This window comes from Anolis sagrei, chromosome 2, assembly GCF_037176765.1.
Source record: "Anolis sagrei isolate rAnoSag1 chromosome 2, rAnoSag1.mat, whole genome shotgun sequence".
Lineage (NCBI taxonomy): Eukaryota > Metazoa > Chordata > Lepidosauria > Squamata > Dactyloidae > Anolis > Anolis sagrei.
The window spans coordinates 181,428,334-181,452,068 of record NC_090022.1 but is presented as its reverse complement, the minus strand read 5'-3'; the positions used below and the strand labels follow the sequence as shown (position 1 = coordinate 181,452,068).

The following is a 23,735-nucleotide window of genomic DNA, read 5'->3' as shown; positions in this document are numbered from 1 at the left end:
TACAGAACAGTTTGATTAATGTCAGAAGCACAAAGAGAGGAGCTACTTAAAATTGCTGATTGATAGTGTTCTGAGATCTGTTTTGTGATGATCACCGAGAAAGGCCATATGTTAACTATTAGGGAGTCAAAACAGGTGCAGGAATGGTTTATGAACAGAGGTTAGAGGTTACAATCAATGAGCCTATTAACCCATTTAACCCACCCTTTTGTTGCCATTATTTAAAATCTTCCATTTGTATAAAATTTCAACTGCTAGTATACTTTTGTCCCATAAAGCTATAAAGATTTTGCTTATAACTGAGCTCATCCATAAGTAACATCATATTTCTATCTCTTCAATGACAGAGCAAGAGTTGTTAATACCTGCTTCCATTTCTCTATGTTCAAAAGCTTTATAAAACTTAGCATGTATAAGAATAAATGCATCTGTACATACAATTTGTTTTGCCTGGGATTATTTCACATCAATTCTTGACACCTCATTTTGACTCACAACCTGAACATAAGAATCTCAAAACTGGAAAAGCATATGATTGAAAATAAACACCCAATCAATGGTTAGGAGATGACTGTGCTGGAATTGGGTGCAGTAGATGTGTCCAGAGAAAGGTAGGGCATAGCATGGGTATCCCTTAACCAAAATGCTTGGGACCAGAAGTGTTTTGGATTTCAGGTTGAGGGCTGAGTGGGTTGACACACATTGTCTGCAGCCTTTTTTTTAATTTTCTGCATTTAACAAAGCTTGTGGACACTGAGGTGGATGTCACTACCTCAGCCACCTATGTAGTTCATTTTGGATATTTCGATTCTGGATAAGGAATGCACAACTTGTGTAAGATATATTTATTTACTGTATTTATACCCCGCTTTCTCTCACCCCAAGGGGGACTCAAAGCAGCTTACAACACGGCGATATTCAATGCCGCATATACAATCATATAAAAAGCAATACATCATGTACAAAAATGCAATAAAACATATAAACAACTATAAAACTAATTAAAACCACGATACCAAATTAAAGTGTTATCATTTTTATTGATACAGTTTTGCCAATTCTCTATTGCACCATCCAATGCCTATCCAAACACCTGATCCCATAACCAGGTTTTCATTATTTTTCTGAAGACCTGGAGGGAGGGGGCCAGTCTGATATCCCTGAGGAGGTCGTTCCATAGTCGAGGGGCCACCATTGTGAAGACCCTGTCTCTTGTCCCTACCAGTCATGATTAGAATGGAGTGGGACCAAGACCAGGGCTTCCCCCAACAGATCTTAGCTCTCTATCCGGATCATAGAGATATGTTTGGACAAGTAAGTTTAAAATAAAATAAAACTGGGTCACATACTCTATATTTCCCATGTTCATGGTACAACAACAATCTCCACATCAACTAGGAAGGCTAGATAAGACAGAGGGTTTTTTTCTTCAGGCTCACCCGAATTCCAGTACAGATAGTCCATAAACTACAAACATCTGACTTACACACAACTCCTAGTTACAGATGGGGATAGGACAACAAGAACTGAGAGGAAATTTATCCATAGGAAGAGAAATTCAGTACTGTAATAGTTAACATGGGGAAAAGATGTCTCCACTGATGTTGTATTGCCTATCCTTGTTTCCACGATAACCAACATTTTCAAAATCCAGTTGTCACAGGGACAGAAAGGCAGGTGAAATCTTCTTAACAGGGGCAATGACAGCAAAACAAACGCCACATGGGTGTTAACACTTCCCTATGCTATCTAAAGCTAAAAATATATATTTTTGGTTGGAGTTACACTTTAAAAATGTACCTGTTCAGACTTATATACAAATTCAACTTAAGAACAAACTTACAAAACCTACTGTTATCTGAGCTATTGGCTCTGTCTAGCACTCCTAGAGCAATGAGAAAGTATATGCTATCAAACTATTGTGGAAATAACAATTGAAAAATGTATGTTCATAGTACATAATAGTTGTCATTTTTGTGGTTCCTTTATGCTATTATTCATTTTTAATTTGATTTTTAAAAAATGAGAATAACGGAACTTCTATTATGTTTTCATAGAGCTGAGTTGAGGTTCAACATTTTTACCAGTTTTAAGATATTAACCACAAAATAAGCTCCTCAAAATAAATAAAAATGGGTGCTACCTCTCCCTGGACCCACCCACTTAATATATTATTTCCAAAACATCATTATTTCCACTGTAGATTTCCTCCCCTGCCCTTCAGCAAACACATATTTTATAAATACCCCCCCCCCTATTTTCCAAATTCCTTTTTTAGCCTTAATACCTCGTGTAAATTTATCATTGGTACCATAACCAGGTTTTCACTCTTTTTCTGAAGACCAGGAAGGAGGAGGCCAGTCTAATCTCCCTGGAGAAGGTGTTCCATAATCAAGGGGCCCTCACTGAGAAGGCCCTGTCTCTCATTCCAACCAGTCGCGCCTGCAAAGAAGGCGGAACTGAAAGCAGGGCCTTTCTTGTCTCTGGGTACAAGAAAGTACAAATTAAGAGCTCCAAAAATGGGGGAAGGAAAATAGTTAACACAAAGAAGGGGAAACTATATTATGAATATTATTTCCTATAGCAAATCAATGAATTAATGCGTAACGAGAAGCTAAATTGCTTGTAAGTGCAGATAACATAACAAGGCAACAACGTTACTTTGAAGAATAATGTTAAGTACTAATGGCATTAGATCATTTAATATGTAATGTTTCCTTGCTATTTCAAAACACTGCTCTAGAGATCATTTTGGCAAATATGTGTTGTTTTTTAAAAAGTGAACAATTAATTTAAATGTGATGGCAAGTACACTATTCAATATTAAAAAGGGTTATACAAGAAATTGTTTTTCAAGGTAATGTTAGTGTATTAAATTTTGGAATAATAATTCCCATCTATTTTATCACAGTTTGATCTGCAGAATGCTTTGCAGCCCATATTTCATTCATGCTCAAAGCTACAGTATGAAATTTTCATTAAACTCCCCATTACACTAGTAGATATAGCTGAATAATAATCAATTTTCTAAAGGAACCCAGTGTTGTCAAAAGTCTACCATTCTAGCTCCCTGACTATTTACTGAAATAACCTAGAATTTGACCAGCTGCTGAGACTGAGGACATTGGAGCCGATATAATTTGGATGTGATCCAATTAAAATGAATTTAAAGGGTGAATTAAGATAGTTTTACCCTAAACTAGTTGTACCCTAAATCAGATAAACAATAACATAACAATAACACTACCTCTGAGGATGCTTGCCATAGATGCAGGCGAAACGTCAGGAGAAATGCCTCTAGAACATGGCCCTATAGCCCGAAAAAACCCACAAGAACCTATTGATTCCAGCCATGAAAGCCTTCGACAATACATTAATAACATGGCCGAAGAGGTTATCTCACAAGTCCTGCAACAACAAACCAAGGATGAGCTTGCAGCACTGCTTAGTTTGCAGGAAGTCAGCAAAGCCATCAGCCAACTAAAAATAACAAAGCCAGTGGACCTGATTGGATCCCTGTTGGAATGTTTAAAGAGGGTGACCTGAGCTGACACAACAACTCTACCAGCTCATTGAAGAACTGTGGGTGACTGAGAAAATCCCAGCAGACTTCAAAGATGCCACCATCATCACCCTTTTAAAAAAGAGGGAAAGAATACTGTGGAAACTATCGAGGTATCTTTCCTCTAACCTCCGCTGGGAAAATCCTCACAAGAATCTTTGCAAACCACCTTCTACCTATTTCAGAAGACATCCTCCCAGAATCCCTGAATGGCTTCCGCTCCTCCAGAGCAACAGTGGATATGATCGTCACCTCATGACAGCACCAAAAAAATATGTAGGGATCAAAATCAACCTCTCTGAACATGGCATTCATTGACACTGCAAAGGAATTTGACACAGTGAATCGGAGTGCTCTCTGGAACATCCTCCAAAAACTCAGGTGGCCTGACAAATTTGTGAACACCCTGTAGCTTCTCCATGATGACAACAGTCTTGGACAGCAATGACTCCCAAAGTGACTCATCTAAGGTGGAATCAGGTGTCAAACAGGGATGTGTTATTGCCTCAACATTTATTCTCCACCTTCATCACTATGACATTGCATGTTGTTGATGAGAAGCAACTACTGGCGTGGAAATCATCTATCAGATATATGGCAAGCTATTTAACCTCAGCAGACTGAAAGCCCAACCCAAGGTCACAACAACATCTGTTTTAGAACTCCAATATGCTGATGATAATGTAGTCTGTGCTCATTCAGAAGAAGGCATACAAGACACTTTAAGCATCTTTGCAGAAGCATACGAAAAGCTTGGCCTCTCACTGAACATTGAGAAAACCAAATTGCTCTATCAGCAAGCACCAGCCAATCCCTCTGCAATGTCAGAAATACAATTTAATCGTGTAATGTTTGAAAACGTTGACAATTTCCACTACCATATCAGCCACCTCACCACAAAAATCAACATTTACACTGAAATACAACCATCTGATCTCTGCAAGTGCAGCATTTTTCCGAATAAAGCAGAGAGTGTTTGAAGATCAGGACATTTGTAGGAATACCAAGATGCTTGTTTATAAAGCTATTGTCCTCCGAACCCTGTTACATCCCTGCGAAACGTGGACCAGCTATAAACATCACACTCAACTTCTGGAACGATTCCATCAGAATTGCCTCCAAAAAAGCCTGCAAATCTCTTAGGAAGACAAGTGGACAAATGTCAGCGTGCTGGAAGAAGCAAAAACCACTAGCACTGAATCGATGATCCTTTGCCATCAACTTTGCTGGACTCACCATGTTGTCCAAATGCCCAATCACAGTCTCCCAAATCAGTTACTATATGCTCAGCTCAAGAATGGAAAACTGAATGTTGGTGGACAGAAAAAGAAATGTAAAGCTGGGCTTAAAGCCAACCTTAAAAACTGTAGCATAGAAACGAAGAACTGGGAAGCCCTGGCCCTTGAGCCAGCTGTGACCAACAGTGCTGTGGAATTCGAAGAGGCACAAATGGAGGGCGAAAGGTAGAAACATGTCAAGGTGAAGACATGTCAAGCCAACCCTGACTGGGACCACCTTTCACCTGGAAATCCATGTCCTCACTGCGGAAGAACAGGCAGGTCAAGAAATAGGTCTTTACAGTCACCTATGGACCCACCACCAAAACCCTACACTTGGAAGGCAATTGTACTTGGACACAAGTGATCGCCGATGATGATGAAAGGAGTTACAATTGTGTAATATATTGTGGGACCAGCTCTAATACATACACAAAATCATTATCACCACCAATTTATTAATATCCCGCCTTCCCCCTAAAATAGATAAACAATAAAAACATACATAGATTTTAATGTTATTGTTGAAATGTAATTAACAATCTATAGAATTAAAAGCCATATAAAATATCTATTAAAAAGGCAAGTAGTCAAAGCCCTTTCTTTATAAAACGGATTTTTAAAGCCTATGAAAAATTTTGAAAAGTCTTCACTTGCCAACAAAAGGACAAGAAATCATTCTAGCCTCCTTAGTAAAGGAGTTTCAACCAAATATGTCTCTGTAGATGACAAGACTGAGATAAGTGCTAGTTTTAAAATCTGAGGCAAACTCATATGGGAAGACATAGTCATTCAGATAATCAATATGCCCTGAGGTCAATCTAAGATGGAAATGGGGGCGGGGGGGGGGGGGGGGTTCTGTGGATTGATGGCTCCAAGAAAAATAGTAGTGGTAGAATTTAAATCCCTAAATTGTTTAGGATCTCTACAGTCAAAGGAACACCCCCCCCCCCAATATATATATATATCTACTCAAGACTGAGGACTACCAGAAGCCCTGCTTTGACCCAGTCAAAAAGAGTACTAGACAATGTAAGGAAGTAGGAGTAAAGGTTGGGGCCCCAAATTATGGATTTTGATACAACTCATGGATAAGTTGAGGGTCATTCTGCAGTGAGGAGAAAGCACCAGTGCCACCTCTTCCCCCTGCTGGTACCACAATTTCCCCACCCAGGGATCCCAAAAGGGGTGGGGAAAGAAGTGGTGCCACGGCAAAGAGAGGCAAGTACAACTTTTAGGTTCTCTTTTACATCTCCACCCCTTTTTTGATACTTCCTTTTTTGACAAGAGATATGGTACAGTACTCACAGTGACCTATGGATAACACAGCCCAGTTTTTTTTTTTTGCAGGATTGATTATACATGCGTATATAGACATATATGTAAATATACAGGGTAATCACTGCAGGACATCTGAGAGCTTATGATAAGTTATAACAGAATTTGTTTTTAGCCATGTTACACGAGAAACCTTCACACTCAGAGAAAACGTATTTACTGTGGAAGATCCATCACTGTATAGGAAACTTCACTTTCAAGCCTAAAGGAACACAAGACTCTCAACACAAAGTTATCAGAATGAGGGAAAGAGCCCAAGGAAAGAGCTGTACGTACATAGTGATTTTCTTCAAACAAAGTTTATACACATTAGAAAAACATTTAAAATGTTTTTCACAAAATGATTTTATATGTATCATAGAATACTGTCTTCTTTTCAGTGGCACATTTGTGCTCTATCCCGTGTTTTAAGTATTGACACTTTGGGTGGGAGAGGCAAAAGGTAAACCACAACACATTTACCATGGGACTGCTTACTACGTATGTCCGTTAATTTTAGCTAGGTTGCCATTTAGTCACATCTTAAACTACATACCAAACCATGTTGTATTTGCAAGCTTCTTATAGAAACCACACACTAAAATACATGTGAGCTATCGGCAGACAACAAAAAATAACTCAGGGTGTGGAAAAGACACAAAACCACAACAAATTTAAGAATAATCTTATATACAGTATATGAACAGGTTCAGGAGACATTTCTTCTTTTAAATGTATAAATGTGGTACAACCGGGGTGTTTATTTCTGTGTGAATATGTCATCTCAGAAAGTAAAGATTTCATTACATTCATGGCAAAAACATCAAAAAAAGCACAGCCTCTTTTAATTATTCTACATGATATATTCCAAAAAGGAAAAAGTACCAGAATAGCAGTCACCAGCAAGAACCCAAGAATAACATGGATCAAAAGTGACTAAAAACTGGGGACAGAGGCACTAATTGCCATTATCCTTTTGTTTTAAAAAATATTTTATTCCTTGATTTAATCTGTGAAAATGTTGGCTGCATTCCTGAACAGAATTGCACATAATTAAGTCCCACAGACTTCAATGCAACCTAAGAATGCTAATCTTGTGCTAAGGACTAGAAGGCCTTGAAAACTGCTGTATAGCTTTCTTTAGAGAAAAGTCCAAAAGCAATATAAAAAGAACTGGAATCTTTTTAATATTACTTTATGGCCATTACTCTATATACTGTAAAAGTGCATACTTATATGTATACTGTATACTTACATGTATAAGTCTAGACATTTTAGTCAAAATATCAACCCCCCCAAAAAACCCTTAGGTCAACTTATTCACAAGTCACTGTGAGTACTGTACCTTAAAAGGAACCATTCTCTTCTATGAAGAGAGTTGCAAAAGGAAACAACTTAGTCCTTCCCAAAAAGAATCTAACAGTAGCCCCAACCCCTTGTATTCTCGGTGGTATAGCATCACTTCTTGCTTTTTTGAATGTCTGTGTTGAGAAATGGTGCTGACAGCCAGAGCCGCTACTAGTCATGGGCCTGAAATTTGTCCCATTTGTTTTATTCATGTTTCTTTTTGTTCTGTCTATTCAGATAGCACGAAACGGAAAGGCTCCTCCTGAAACAAAAATACAATCAAAACGAAAGGCAGGCGGGAGCAGGTACCAGCTCAAGCCTGCTTTTCAGATCGATTCCCTGGGACCTGGCAGGGCCTGCAGCCAAGCACCAACTAAGGAGCGCTCCTTACTTGGCTCGGCTGCAGGCACCCTGGCACATTGGTACTATGTGCCCAGGCCTGGCAGGTTCTGCAGCCAAGCACCGAGTAAGAAGCACTACTTACTTGGCACTCAGCTGCAAGCCCTGCGAGGCCCGGATGCGTAGGCCCAAAGCCTGCACTCATAAGCCCAGGCACTTTGGGCCTACAGGTAAAGTCCCCCCACACACACACACCCAAAAATGGGCCAATTTTGGGAGGATCAGACAAAAATGGATTGGGACCCCCTCCAAAAGCCAGGACACAAAATGGATCAAGGTAAGTCCCGAATGCACATGACTAGCTGCTACCCTGCTGAGGTGGCCATGGTGCTTCCCCCTCTCTGAGGGTTTTATATAAAAATCTATAATTTCAGCCCTAAAACCTACCCTCAGCTTACACACAAGTATATACAGTAGTTGTACAGAAACCACCCTGTGCTATTTCATTATTACGAGATTATTATTTAAATCAGTGGAAGACATAATGCAGGCTTGGACGGGAAGGGTGGTATATCATGTGACATCCCAAAATCTGATTTTGTTGTTTTTCAGCTGTCTAGACTTTGTTATCTTTGAGCCCCACTTTTAGGAGGCCCTTAAAAAAATAGGTAAACTGTCCTTTCCGGAACTCTGTAAGAGCAGGATTTCATCTTTTCAATAGATTTCTGAAGAGCAATGAATGATCACCCCAATCACAAATACAGAAAAAGAGACTATTGAAAGCCAGAAAATGGGTTATTTATGCTGTTTTTTTACTCTCTTTTAATATTGTTCGGGGGAGAACATTTTTTGCAGTTTGTGTGCCCCCTTAAAAGATCCTAAGACCAAAAAATGACTCTGGATAAAACACAATTGTCTACCATTGATATAAATTCAGACTAAGCATGTTGACTTGGAAACCATCTGATAGAGACTACTTTGTCATACCACACATTACTTTTTCTGGAAGTAACAAATTATCTCAATCCTTTAACACCTAGATTGCTCTCGTGCAGATTGATTGATTGATTGATTGATTGATTTCACATATTTCTATCCCACCCTTCTCAACCTAAAAGGAGACTCAGGGCAGCCTTATAGCAAGCAGCAATTCGATGCCAATACTTTTAAATATAAAAATAAACAAATACAATTAAAACCATGCAATTGAACATTAATTAGTTGAATATTAATTAATTGAACATTAATTAGTAAAACCAATTAAAATCATGCAATCCAGTAAAAGACAACTTTGTGTTATCAGTGTTCTGAAGTACAATCTCCAACCACTGTTTATGTCTATTGTAGATTAGATTGCCTGCCCTGCACTAGTGATGACTTGTATGAGAAAATAGTTTTCTTTTAAAGTGCATCAGCATGCTTAGACTAAGCTAACCATGATTACCTTATTCCAGCATTATCAGGAGAGGTCTTTTACTCACAAAATCTGTTATAAGTACTGAAAGACCACAGTAAAGCATGAGAGAGGTAACAGTAGAGGCTGCAAAGGGAATCCAAAAAGCATGCCTCCTCTCTAACAACATCATCAATGGGTTCGCCAGCCTTTGCAAGATAAAAGCCAGTCATACTTTCCTGTTTCATTCTTTTGAAACAGCCTTCCATATTGAATGATCTGTCCTGCTTCAGCTCTTATTGCATGTTTCCATCTACATTAGTCTGCCTGAACACCATTCACAGGACACTTGAGTGCACCATGTTTACATTTTTATCACTTTAAAACAGTGATTCCCAAAGTAGGAGTTACCACCCACTGGTGGACACTGCAGTGATTCGGGGGGGGGGGGGGGGGCGGTAATGGCCACAGGTGCATTTGGGGGCGATGAATAATTGTAAGAGGCAATGAAAGCATAAAAGAAAGAAGGGAAGATTTAGAAAATTTGATTTCTAGACGGTAGGCCAAGTAAGTTTGGGAACCACTGCTTTAAAATAATACACTCCATGTATTAATTTAAGTAAACAATAAACAAAGCCCACCAAAAAGTGATTTAAGCTTTATTTCAACTTTTTTTCTATTTGCCAAGAAATATGAAATTGAAATAACAGTAATACTTTTTAAATTACCTCTTTTTCATGTATATGGAACAGTGTCTGTTCGTCCAGAGAAGTGCTATTTTTCATCATGTCTATTTTAGGTGACATCTATTGAAAGAATAAATGTACATACTCAGAACCAGGTATGAGGACAATTGATGAGTAGAAAAAAATTACCAGTGTTACAAAAATGCACTACTTACCAATGCCAGGGGTATAGGCTTCTCACGTAAATATCTGGGATTTTCAAGCTGCAAAAGAGATATTAACACAGAAATAATAAATAGGCCCATTATATTAATATCCATCAGAAAAATAAAGGAGAGTACCTATATTAATTGTAATCTCATCTTTTGTGAGAAAAAAGCATTCCCTCATATCACTGTTGCAACTGATAACATATAGTATATTTTGACTATTTGGATATATTTATTACATGTGTATCTACCTTTCCTTCACAGGACCCAAGCCAGCATACATGCTATCTGTATTTGTATCTTCACAATATCCTATAGGCTAAAGTAGGAGGCTAGCTACCTAAAAGCCCAAATTTACTTGGTAAGCACACCTGTCATTGTACAGACCTCAAAAACAGCTATCTTTTTACACTTTCAACAGTTCAACAGCTCATCGGTTTCTCTTGTCAAAGACACAAAGTGTGGTCTTCTATTTTTTAGAGTATCACAATATGATAGTAATCTCATGTACTGTATATAACCCGGTTTTTCAGCCATTTTGGGGGGCTGAAAAAGCCCCCCCTCAGCTTATATTTGAGTGGAGGTATAAGCCAGGGCGGGAGACTGAGAGAAAAAGGCTCTGAAACTGACTGGCGTTCGGCTCAATTGAGTGGGCCAGAGGAGGCTGCTGTTACCACCACTTCTCCTCCTCCGGCCCGCTTCATGGAGACATGCAGGTCACCGGTCAGGGCAAGGGAGGGAGGAAGGGGGGCATTCTGCACATGCCCCAGGGCACCCCGTCTGTCTCCCACCATCTTAATGATGCTGCGCTGGAGGGCGGGCAGCTGCACCGAGAGGAGGTGGAGCTGGTGGTGGAGGCACTGGGCTTCTGCAAAAGCAAAAAGGCAGGAAAGAAGGAAGGGTGCCACTAAGGCAAAGCAAGAAGGCAAGAGGCAGCGAGGGATGGAGGGCAGGAAGCGATGAGAAAGGAGGCATGGCCTGGCCTTCTTGGAGCAAAACCAGCATTAAAAGCACCTCCTGGCCCCTCTGAGTACCAAGTATCATTCCCTACCCTTGATCTAGATCAATTTGCCTCTTGTAATAGGGGGACTATATGTAATATTTAGGCCTGGGCAATGAATGGTTATAAATGGTTCTAAAGTACTTACAAAACTAAAGTTCTGGTGGTGAAAATTTCAAAACTCTAACAAAACTCTCAAAATTTCATTATAAATGGCAGTTCCTAATTGGTTCTGTCATAAAAATCGCCAATAATGAAATAATAATTAAATTTTGAAAGTTTTGTTAGAGTTCTGAATTTGTCACCACCAGAACTTTAGTTTTGTAAGTACTTTAGAATCATTTAGAACCATTCATTGCCCAAGCCTAGTAATATTCATTTCACATATCATCCATGGGAAGCCATCAATGAAGAATGCAAGTTGAAAACCAGATGATAAATTTAAGACATACATCAAGTTGAATTAGATGCCATGAAGGAAGTCCAGTTTCGATGTCACATTTTGTGTATACATCTAAAGTATCTGAAACCTCTCCATTTGAATGCACACAATTAAGGAAAAATTATTAATATCTTTTTTTTTTCTCTCAATTTTGCAGTATTGAAATTATCAGAATTTTGAACTGAAGGTTTTCTTCCTTTTTACTCGGGTTAACAAAGGAGAGCATGAAGCACAAATATTTTAAAACACTGCATGGAAGAATCTCCGAAGCAGTTACCAACATACATGCACACTAGACATTAATGTGTGATTATATATTTTCAGATCTGATACATGTCTAAAAATATTGTTGATCACTGTGGCTTTGAAATAATAAAACCTAAACAATATATTCCAACCATCATTCAGTTCTCCCATCCAAGAACCACAATGACTCCTATTTATATATTTTGGTTCAGTTAGGGCCATTTATACTGTCTGAAGAAAATGGCAGGAAAGTAGGGGGTGCTGTTATTGTTGTTGTTGTTGTTGTTGTTGTTATTTAATTCATTTATATACAGCTTTTCTCACCCCGGGGGGGACTCAAAGCGGTTCACAGCAAATTACAATACTCTAACTGTGCAGACAGAACTTATCTTTCATTTTACTTTAATGCTCTGACTAGAAAGTGTTCTATAAACATTGACTAAAGTTTTAAAACATTTCCCTAACTCTTGTAAAGAACCAATCAACTTCAATTGGCATTCTGAAGAAAGAAAATGAAGGAAACAGCTTTCAGGATTTGTTTTTTCCTGCATCCCCATCTTCCATATAAAAAGTACTTAATTTCTAAAAAAGTTTTCACTTCCAAAACGATGTATGCAAATAGACACACAGCTATTAATGGAAATGAAAATTGACAGCTACTTTGCATATTTTATTTGGCATGAAATGCAAGAAATGGGTTCTAAAATAACGTAAAGCTATAAGTGGGAAAGGTAAACATCACTTGTTTACAAATGAACAAAATGTGGCTGGGTGGTTGCTCTCTGCAGTTTTGCATTTTCCAATTTAGAGAGAACAGTACTTTGAAGTTAAATCCTTCCAGTCTGTAACCTTGTGGATTACATTCATTCAAACAGATCTGTAAACATTGTGTGTCTCAATGTTCAGTCTTTTCCAGCTATGCATCTACAATTTTTTTTATTTTCCAAATTATGCCACAGTCACAATAAATGCTGCCTATTTAAAAAAAAAACCATGAGATATAAAAAAAAAAAAACACAAATGCTAAATGTTTAAACGTATTTGCCCCATTAGGCAGATTGGTATTCTATATGAAGAAAAACTTATGATATTTTGAGTACAGAGACTCTCTTGGGAACATTACATTTCAGAATTTCTGAATTTCTTAAACTTACTAGGTTCAACAATTCTACAGGACTAGAGAAGTGATATTATACCACGGAATAATAAAAGAATATACACCAACAGGGAAACAGTTTCACAGTCTTTAACCTCCATGCGCCCTTAAAAAGGTAAAGGTTTTCCCTTGACATTAAGTCTAGTCGTGTCTGACTCTGGGGGGTGGTGCTTATCTCCATTTCTAAGCCAAAGAGATGACATTGTCCGTAGACGCCTCCAAAGTCATGTAGCCGGCATGAATTTGGAGAGCTGACTGCACTCCAACTTATTGTTAAGACAATAAACATTTCAATAATATTTAGAATGTTCCATTATATTTACAGGTGTTGTTTATGGAAATAATTTAATCAATATCCATGATTTAAACTAAGAGATGTTCAACAATGTTCAAATTCTCAAACTAGTTTGGACTAGATTTCATGGACTACAGCTCTACAGACATCTTGAATTTAGCTGTCACTGTTAAAAAGCAATGCACTGGTTCTGACTGTCCCACACTCTCCCCACCTTCTAATAGTTTCAGAGGCCTAAAGCATTATTGCCTGGAGGGTAAAGAGAAGATAAGATAGTGGATAAATGCCAAACCTTGCCTCCAAGTAGTATTTTTAAAAATCAAAAGAACAAGAGATCTTTGGTCTTTGGTCACCAAATTGCCTTGGCCAACGTGCTTGAGATGCTAAAACTAGAAAGCTCAATCAAATTCTTAGTTTCAAGCAAAGCAGACCTATTGAATCAATTGGATTTAAATAACTGCTAACCTACAAGGTTCCCATGGACTTCAATGGATCTACTTTGCCATGAACTAATATTTGGATTTAGGCCAAGGACCTCAATATTCAGTTTTAACAGAAGATTAAAGGCATGCAAACAAGCTATATTAGATCATATTAGAAATATCTGTTGTTTTAAAAACTCCCAAACATAACCTTACTCAGCACTGAATACAGTTCATTCCTCAATTAAATCTATGATTTTAATTAATGGATACAGCTTTACCAAAGGTGTATGGGTGTACGGAACCACTGGGATCTAAGGCAGTATATGCAGAATACCAAATACTGGGAAGCAGTAGTGGAAGGTTTAATGGTTTTAATAATTTTAGGTCAGTAGTTATTAGTTATTATGATTTCTTTGTTTTACTGTATGTTGGCATTGAATTTTTGCCATTAGTATGTTATAAATTGCCTTGAGTCCCCTCAGGGGTGAGAAAGGTGGTATATAAATACAGCAAATAAACAAACAAATAAATAAATAAATAAGATTGCTGGTGCTTTCATTTCCTGTTCAAATAACTTCCCAGAGACATCTAGAGTGCAATATAGAATATTGATTTTCTTATATGTGCCAATATAGTTGTTCTTATGTAAAAAATAAATGCAGTAGTTGTGCTTTTGATTCATTTAATAATGTTCTCTAAAATGTTACATATCTATGTGGACTAGAATATCTTCATGTCAACTTGCCTTGAGGTCTATTTTGACAGCTATGTTGCTTAAAAATGAAAATGTTAAAATTTACTAAATTTTTCATTTTTTAAACCTTTGGGCCCTATCAAATGCTGACACTAAAAACACCAACACATTTCATTCTGAAGCCAATAATGAAAGTTTACCCCAAGATTCCAGCTGTTGAGACGGGTCTCAAAGTCACTGTCATCCAAAGAACATTTTTTTGAACGATGGTCCCCCTGAAATATATTTTACATAAAACATGTTAACAACAATTATTGATAAAAAGCAAAGATCAAAAGGTGTCATATGCTAGAAATTTATTTTCTACAAAATTTACAGCTTTTCTCGTTTTGGTTCTATGTCTTTAAAATGTACACGTCTTCACAAAGTATGGTATTGTTAGCACTTTGGCATAAGCCTATGCACGTACAAGTGGTCCTGAACGAGAACTTCATACATTCTTCATATTTTTGATCATTTGCTTCTACTGCAAAAGTTACCAAATAGTTTTAATGACAGGGTCTCTTTGTCAAGCTGTGATATTTCTATACAAGAGCCTGCTTGAAAGATCAATTACTAATATGAAGCCCCCAATATTGAAGTTTTCTTTAGTTATACTTACAAATTGCAAATTGAAGTGTCAGAAGCAAATAATAAGCTAGATACCAAGTCAAACCAATAGGTCATTCCTCTGCAAAAATGGCAATTGTTTGAAGAACAGACATATAGTACCTCAGTTAAGAAAGCCTATGTCAATGATACCCCTTTTTGACAAAGCCTCTTTACATCTCTCCAGCCCTCCTTCCTGTTCGCCCTATGTCTAGCTGGACGTTTTTCTACCAGCATAATCACTAGGAAACCAAGGCTGTAGCAGACAGATTTTTGTTATCAGCTTATAAGAACATGCCTGGGGTAAACAATGTTATAAATAAAGTTTGTGCCTATCTTACTGTAGCCACGTAAGCTACCATAAGCTACAACTAACCAACAACAGGTAGGGGAAGCTGGAGAGCCTCAGCTTGAGGATGCCTCAAACTGATAGATGGCTAACATTTCAATAACAATAACAATAACAACAACAACAGCAACAACTTCACTCTTGTATTCCACCTCCATCTCCCCCAATGGCCTCGGGAAGCTTACACACAGCACAAGGTGCCAAAAAATGGAACATAAAATAAAACACGATAAAACACAATATAAATACAATTGAGTAAAACAAATAGACATAAAAACAAACAAGACTCAAATTAAACCAGTGATCATTCAACCAATGTCAGTAAGCTACTGTAAACGTGGCCAGGCTGTAAACAATAGGACAAGGAAATAGGATAAGTGCAGGGCTGTAACCATGGAAAGAGGGAATAAGATAAATTTCAACTCTTCCCCCTGCCTCCCCAAATTAAACATAAGACCCAGCATTTGAAAGTTGGACTATTATCTCTGGATTTTTAGCGTTGGATATGTTTTAATGAATTTTAACGGTGATTTTTTAATACTGTTATGTTTAATTCTGATTTAATGTTTGAATATTTATATATTTTAAATTGTGCAGTCATACTTTTAACGTAAGGCACTTTGAGTCTCCTTCAGGAGAGGTAAAGGGGGGTAGAAATAAACATAACAACAACAACAATAAAAATTACTACTATTCTGGACACAATGGTTCAAATTCCCACTTGGCCGCAGGAAAACCACAGGTGACATTGGGCAAGTCATAGTCTCTCAGCCTCAAGGGAAGAGAAAGGTAACATCCACGTGAACAAACCTTGCCAAGCAAACCCAGTGATAAGGTTTTCATTTCACATGTACACATTGCTTAGTTTTGAATACAAAGTTAGCTGAAATATATTGAACTACTTTTCCTTTTTCTTGGTGTAGCAGTTTGTGTCTTGGACTGGGCCTCTGGGAGACCAGGGTTTGAATCTTTCTTTGTCACAGAAATCCACTGTTCAACCTTGGGCAAGTCACACTGTTTCAGCCTCAGAGAAAAGGAGTGACAAACCTGCTTTGAATAAATCTTGCCAAGAATAATAATAATAATAATAATAATAATAATAATAATAATCTTTATTTATACCCCATTCTATCTCCCCCAGGGGGACTCGGTGCGGCTTACATGAGGCCACGCCCATCAGTACAGTATACACATTATAATATAAAAACATAACAATACCAGGAAATAAAATAGATAAAATGCAAAAATCAATGTAATAAGCAAACAACAGTATAAAATCAAACAATTAAAAACAAAGGATTTCACTGGTCGTTTTTAAGACATAGAAAACCCCATTAATGTCACCTTAGGGTCACCATTAGTCAGAAATGACTTGAAGGCCCATGCCAACAAAGAACCTATTCCCACTCTTTCCATGTTATTTTTGCTATTAAAAGTATTAATGCTCAGGAATACATCTATTTGATTAACTGAGGTACAGCTATACTAATAAGTTTCTATGATAACTTTACAGCAAATATTAAAATATCTTACCAGTGTTTTTGATGGAGAGTTGTCATCTACTGGCAGATGAGGAGGACTCAAAGAATGTGACTTTAGTGCACGTTTTCCATTATAAGAGTACAGCTCCCTGTTGTGAGTTAAATGGAAAATCAGGACATATTTTAAAATAAATGCTTTTAATACTACCAAATACACCTCTTCCTAGTATATAATTTTAACTAAGGCTAATGAAAACCAATGGTGGTATATTAACTTTTTCCTCTCACTTTTTGTTTTTTCATAGTGAAATGCAGAGTTCTATTAATGGTTTCTTCTTTCCAAAGTGCAATAACTGCTGTAGAATATATATCATCATCGCAATCATCTTAGAAGTATTACAAAACCTGTTTGGACAAACCTTTTAAACTGCATTACACACTATCTGCATAATACACTATCTATATAACAGCAACTCCTCCTCTTAAAAGCAACTATCATTTCATAGACAAAATGCAGAATAGAGTGTAAGCAAATCTTCTATCTAGCTGAATAATAGATGAAAACAAAAAACCTTATTTAATATTTCATTAACATTTAAATGTTTAAGCATTCTATATTCTTCTAATTGTTAAACAAATTATTGGACCTGATCATAAATGTACATAATGCTTTGTTATATTTAATACTAATGGTAATCTGTTACAAAAAGTGCTAGTTCTAAGAACCACTTTGTTTTTAACCCATTTAATTAGGACTCAGGATTTGATTAGACAGCTGCAAACTACTGTAGTTAGGATTTGACTGCATATTATATTATGTTAAAAGACTATCATTTTGACTATGAGATAACATGAATGCATAAATGCAACTGAGAAATGATGGATAGGAACAAACTGCTATGTTGCAGAAACCTTCAACAGTAGTGCGACCAGTGTCTGAAAAAGTCAGCTCAAAATGGGCAAGGAAAAAACAAAAGGGTTACCAAAACAAATGCAGCAAATATCAGACAAAATAACACAATATGCAAAAAGAACACACAATACCAAGGAGACTAAAATAAATTAGAGTTAAGCAGAAAGTCTGAGGTCTTCAAGAGGGTGGCTTGCTTGCCTAAAGCCTACAAGTAAATTTGTGGGTGAGATGCAATTTGTGAGAAACTTTCTGACTCAATTCTACCATTTAAAAGGCAGTAAGACTCCAGGTATTGACTATATCCCTACTGAACTTTTTCAAACTAATCAACATTGGTGGGCACCTACTGGTGATTATCCTCTTTTGCCAAGATTAACAATTCTGGCCAAATATCTGCTAGTTGGAAACAAGCAATTCTTGTAACAAGCCACTGTTCCAGGGAATTCAGACCCATTTGTCAGCTATCAATACTGCTAAAATTAGATACTCATTTCCTATGTAACAGACTACCCTTCTGAATTCGAATAACAGTCTTACTGAGGCACAAGTTGTGCTTAGAGAGAATTATTCAACTTTTGATCGCTGTTTGGTCCCTGAGAAATATTCTAGACCTCTGCAAGGCAAGTTGATTGTTGGCTTTATAGAACTAGAGTTAGTTTTTTATCCCACCTCTATAATTAAGTTATAGAAAAATTGTATTATTAAATCTTGATATAGTAATAGCAAGTTGCAAGTCAGATATGGCTCCCGGGACATCTTTTTTAAAAAAATACCCGTATTTACTCAAGTCTAATAATAGTTAAACTATTTGGCCAGAAATGGGGGGGAAAGCACAGGATTGTATATTCTGGCAAATGGTAGATTAGCGTGAAGCACAAAGGAGTGGATTGACAACAAACTGGATAGATTAGGATAGAATGCACCATCAAATATAATGTGCACCTCAATTTTCAAAACCCTGAAACCAAAAAAATGTATAATCTTTATTTATAACCCGCTCCATCTCCCCCAAGGGGACTCAGTGCGGCTTACTGTAATGTGCAGTGGCCATTAGTGCGCTCTTTGTAATTTGGCCAAAAAAAAGTGTGCACTACTGTTGCTGGCTGCTTAGGATTCCTTCCAATTGTGCTAGAATACCAAAGCTTCCAGCAATGGAAATGAAAATCTTGGAGTACATCTCTGCTGTAGAAAGAATCCACTTAAATTGTCTTGGTTTGAATGGTATCGAATCTAGGGGCTGTAATTTGACAAGGTCTTTAGCCTTCTCTGCCAAAGAGGGCCGATGATTCACCAAACTACAAATCCCAGGATTGCATAGCATTAAATCATGGCCATTTAATTAGATGAGGTTCCTCAAATAAGAGGTTCAGCTACAGCTCATGCAGCAGCTACCTCTTTTGCTTCGGCTCAGCACTAAAATTCCCATATTAAATTGATCTAATAAGAACCCTAATTTTGGCAAGGTAATTTAACCAAAAACAAGTGAGCATTAGACTCAAGGAAATCATACTTTGACAGCCATGGTCTGATCGTTTATAAACTAAGCTAAGACAGAAACTGCATGTTGCAGCATATTCCCTCTCTTCTAAGAGCAGGCAGGAAGAGAGCAGAGAGGTTCAATCTGGCCCAGTTGTTTTAATAACTAAAGGCAGTCACTTACTTAACCCTGACTAAACTTGGCTGTTACCTCACCAAAAGCTTTTTGGGATAGCGACTCACAAAGGAAGGAAAAACAAGGAGAAAAAATGAACACTCCTAAATCTTTTCTGGAAAAGCTGTATCATTCCTAGAGGACAAGAGAGTAGCAAGAATAAGTGTAGTAGTTGATGATTCTTCTAACAGAATTGACCCTTACAAATTCACATTCAATAAGGAAGATAGCTAGAAAGTTCAACCATCCTTGCTCTAATTACCTTGAAGATGCTGTATGGACCTCAATGGCCATTTGCCCAAACTGGGAGGCAGAAAAACTTCACTCTGCTCTATGCAGATGACGCAGGTTTTTTTTTCAACTTCTAGACTTGGGTTAAACTATCTACTGCACAAGTTTCTGAATTACTGTTTACAAAATAATCTTTAAAATAATTTTGGGAAATCTCAAGTTATAATTTTGAGAAAAAAATACCAATGTAGATTAACCTTAATGTTCATGTTCTGAAAGAAGTTAGAAAATTTCACTATTTTGGGATTATTTTCCATCAAATGGTGTCATAACTCATAGATCTGCTATTTATCCAAAAGCACACATAAGAACGTTTTCCATTTTGTATTATTTCTATACTAAAGAGAGCTAATATAATGCTAAAACAGTTGCACAATTGCTGTATGTCTCTGCTATTTGGATTGGGGGAGTAACATCAGATAATCTTCAGATTGAATTTTTGAGGGCTCTCCTCCAAATCCCCAGATGTGTTCCTAATACAGTTTTATTGTTAGAAACAGACAATATTCTCCTATTGTACTCTAATAAAGCTTGAGAACTTTAGAATTTTGGGTAAAGGGTAATATTTCTCAATTGGAGACACAGGCTTTATCTCAGCATGTATCTAAGTCATTGGTCAAAGCTTCCCACCCAAAAAGCTGTTTTAATTGGTCTGTCAGCATCCCTCCTTTTTCATTTTGGCTATGACAATGCCTTCAAATATAAAAAAGACTATGGGATATTGCTTTCTGTGACCTTTGGGCTTGTTCATACTCATCCTACTCACAGAGCTGAGTATAGAATATGTCAGGCCTTTTCATCTGAGTATGTAAAGAATTTTACTATTGCAAATTGCTGCAGGGTTTTTTTTCCAACTAAGGCAATATTTAATTCACTTTCCTCTGAGATGCTCTGAGGCAGATTTTCTGGTGACCCTTATATCAAAAAGTTATATCCCTGTAGTAACCAAGAAGTAGAATCCATAAATGACATTTTTTTTCTTTCTTTTTTTTTTTGGGGGGGGGGGGGAAGTCTACAAGTAGATTCAACACACAATTAATCCACTAATGGCAAATCTACCCAGAAGATCAGCCTAATTTTATGTCAAAGTATAAGACTGCCAATATGACTTTGGTTGCTGACACATTTTCAACTAAGCCAGCCAAGAGTACAGAATAGTTATTCTCAGCTATTAGATCAAAATGTCTGAAATAAACTGTCTACCTATATGATTTCCCCAATTGTTCTTCCTGTTCTTAATTTATCTTATATCGTATGTCTTATGTTGTGAATTTGAAATGGCTGGATCTTTGGACTATAACAGAAAAATGCGATTGCAATTTGAATAGAGGGGTTTTGTATTCAAAGCCGATACACTATGGGACTAGATTTGAAATGGGTTCCAGATTGAAAGTTGACAAATGCACCAATGCAGGCTTCTCCTCAAATTCACGTGGCATGTTCCCAGTATACATTTCTTATCAGATAGGCCCTGACTGACATTGGAAGGTAAGCAGAGCCAGCCCTGGCTAGTACTTGGATAGGAGACTGCCAATGAATAGCAGGTGCTCTTGGCTATATTTCAGACGAAGGAAGTAACAAAACTACCTTTAAGTATTCCTTGCCTAAGAAAACCCTATGAAATGCACTGGGTCATCATAGGTCAACAGAGAAATGCAAGCGCACCTTCCTCTACACCACTGTTCCAGATGGACTCTGGCATAATAAGCCAGGTTCAACCTTGAACAAGCAATTAAACCAACCTTATACAGAATTCTTACAAAAACATATAGTAGCAGCAATTGAGCAACCAAACGGTTATGACATACAGAAAAAAGTCCCTCAACAATAAGGATGAGAACTATTTTCAACCCATTGATAGGTACACTTCAGCTAACAAATTGAATGTGTTCCTGGGTGTTACTTCTTTAATGAGGTACCAAAGACAGAAACAGCATGGAAAGAATAAGGGTAGATTCCCAATGCCATAAAAAAAACAATTCAATGGGTTTCAGAAGACATTTTATTCAAAACCAACCATATGATCATATGAAATAGAGACTAGGTCAGGTAGGACTTGTAGTGGAGTCAAAAACCTTTTGGATCTTCTAGAAACCACTTGAATATATCCAGGAGTTTTTAAAATTAGCAGTCTTACAACTCTATTACTTTAAAACATTCTGGATGTAGATAATAGACTGCCTTAACTGTTTTCCTCTTTTTCTTATGTTTTCCTCTTTTTGCATGTTCAGTAAAGGATCCTGGAAGCAGCTGCTGCTTATCCCACCTTCTGCAAGCAAGTAGAATTCTACTCTTTCTCGGCTCAAGCTTTATTACTTTATTTACTGCAGACACACTGTTGCAATTTGCATTTCTCTAGCCCTCCCATATTATCCACCCAATACTAATGTTGCAAACAGCATCCAGTAAGGCAGAGGGCAAGAAGAAAAAAATGGAGGCTATGTGAATATACAAAGCTTTTATAAAAAGGAGCTGCCTTCCCAGATGCTTTGTTTACTGAGGTATACCTATATGCCATACTTTTTTGTGTGTCTTATGCCAAGGTTCAGGCTGTTACATTATCAGCAGAACATGTCAATATGTTTTGGAGAACTGGTCAGTATGCTGTGCTCATATTTAACTTAATTTGAAATCACTAGGAGCATGAACAGTTCCTGCACTTAAGCAAACTGTTTTCTTCAACATGGCTCCATCTCATGTATGGTCACTTTCTGACTTTCCCCATTTATTCCCCAAATTTTATTCTTTCTTTTATGGAAATGATCACTATATTGTAATAACAAGGCAATAATAGGATATGTCCTCCTTTTTCTACAGGATTTTTTCTTTAACATAACATTTCGATGACCTCTCAAGAAGCAGGCAGCTAACTAGGCAGCCTGAAGTGACATACCTTCATCCCAGCTAAAGTTACTTAGGGAATATACAGGCAATACAGGAACAACACAGCTTTATTAGAAGAGCATGAATCCTGCTTTAATGGAACAATAGGCAACCTACAACACTTTACTATACCATTATCTCTGAGAACTGGCCATGGTGTTTTGGACTTATGGAAACTGTACTCCAAATTTTTGAAGTGCATTTGAAGTACACGTGTTTTGTGGGGATATGATCCAAATCAAGAAAATATAGGCCAGTCTTCCTCTGTTTCATATGTGTTGAGCCAAAGTTCCCCGTATGTCTAATAAGTATGCTCAATGGCAATGTTAGCCTGGAATGATGATTATTTTAAAACACTTGGAAGTCACTAAATTGAAGAAGGCTAGGCTTGGTCAATGTAAATAATTGATAAGTACAGTAAATCTAATAGCAATGTTTTATTTAGTTAATATCCTTCTATTTCTGAAATGGAGCAGTTACTGTTATTGTTGTGTATCCAATAACTCTTCAGTACCTATAATTAATTCTGAAGAGCTGAATTTTTCAAGTGTACATTAATCCAAGTGAGAACAGGATAAATACAAAGGAGCAGCACATTTACAAACACAGTATTTAAACAAGGAACTAGCAAGAAAGGTAGCTTCTGTCACTCTCTTCTATAGAACACTACCACCACCTGCTGACTATTTTAGTGTCATACACAAAGAAACCAGCAACAGTCATCCCAAAAATGATTTCCACTTTTACTGATTCGATTGCAAACAGTAGCCAAAGTAGCTGCATAAAAAGCCAAGTTTTTGTTTTACATAACTCATCAGCCACACATTGCAGAACAGCAAACAAAACTTATCACAGAAATTAAAACAAAATAGTATCACGAAGTCCTTGTAGATGCAACAATCAGAATGGAGCCCCCGGTGGCACAGTGGGTTAAACCTCTGTGCCGGCAGGACTGAAGACCGACAGGTCGCAGTTTCAAATCCAGGGAGAGGTGGATGAGCACCCTCTATCAGCTCCAGCTCTCCACGCGGGGACATGACAGAAGCCTCCCACAAGGATGGCAAAATATCAAAACATCCGGGCATTCCCTGGGCAACGTCCTTGCAGACGGCCAATTCTCTCACACCAGAA

General features: G+C 37.4%; 1 protein-coding gene across 3 annotated transcripts in view; it reads right to left on the bottom strand.

Annotated features, from left to right (window-relative positions):
• CEP112 (centrosomal protein 112) overlaps nucleotides 1-23,735 on the bottom strand; it is a 308,982-nt gene that overhangs the window by 272,192 nt on the left and 13,055 nt on the right. For all 3 annotated transcript variants that reach the window (XM_060763065.2, XM_060763067.2, XM_060763066.2), the window contains exons 5-8: nucleotides 16,919-17,015; nucleotides 14,589-14,663; nucleotides 10,137-10,184; nucleotides 9,964-10,041 (exon numbers count right to left, since the gene is read on the bottom strand). In XM_060763065.2, the coding sequence (XP_060619048.2) occupies nucleotides 9,964-10,041; nucleotides 10,137-10,184; nucleotides 14,589-14,663; nucleotides 16,919-17,015 (298 nt within the window). The remainder of the gene's footprint in view (nucleotides 1-9,963; nucleotides 10,042-10,136; nucleotides 10,185-14,588; nucleotides 14,664-16,918; nucleotides 17,016-23,735) is intronic.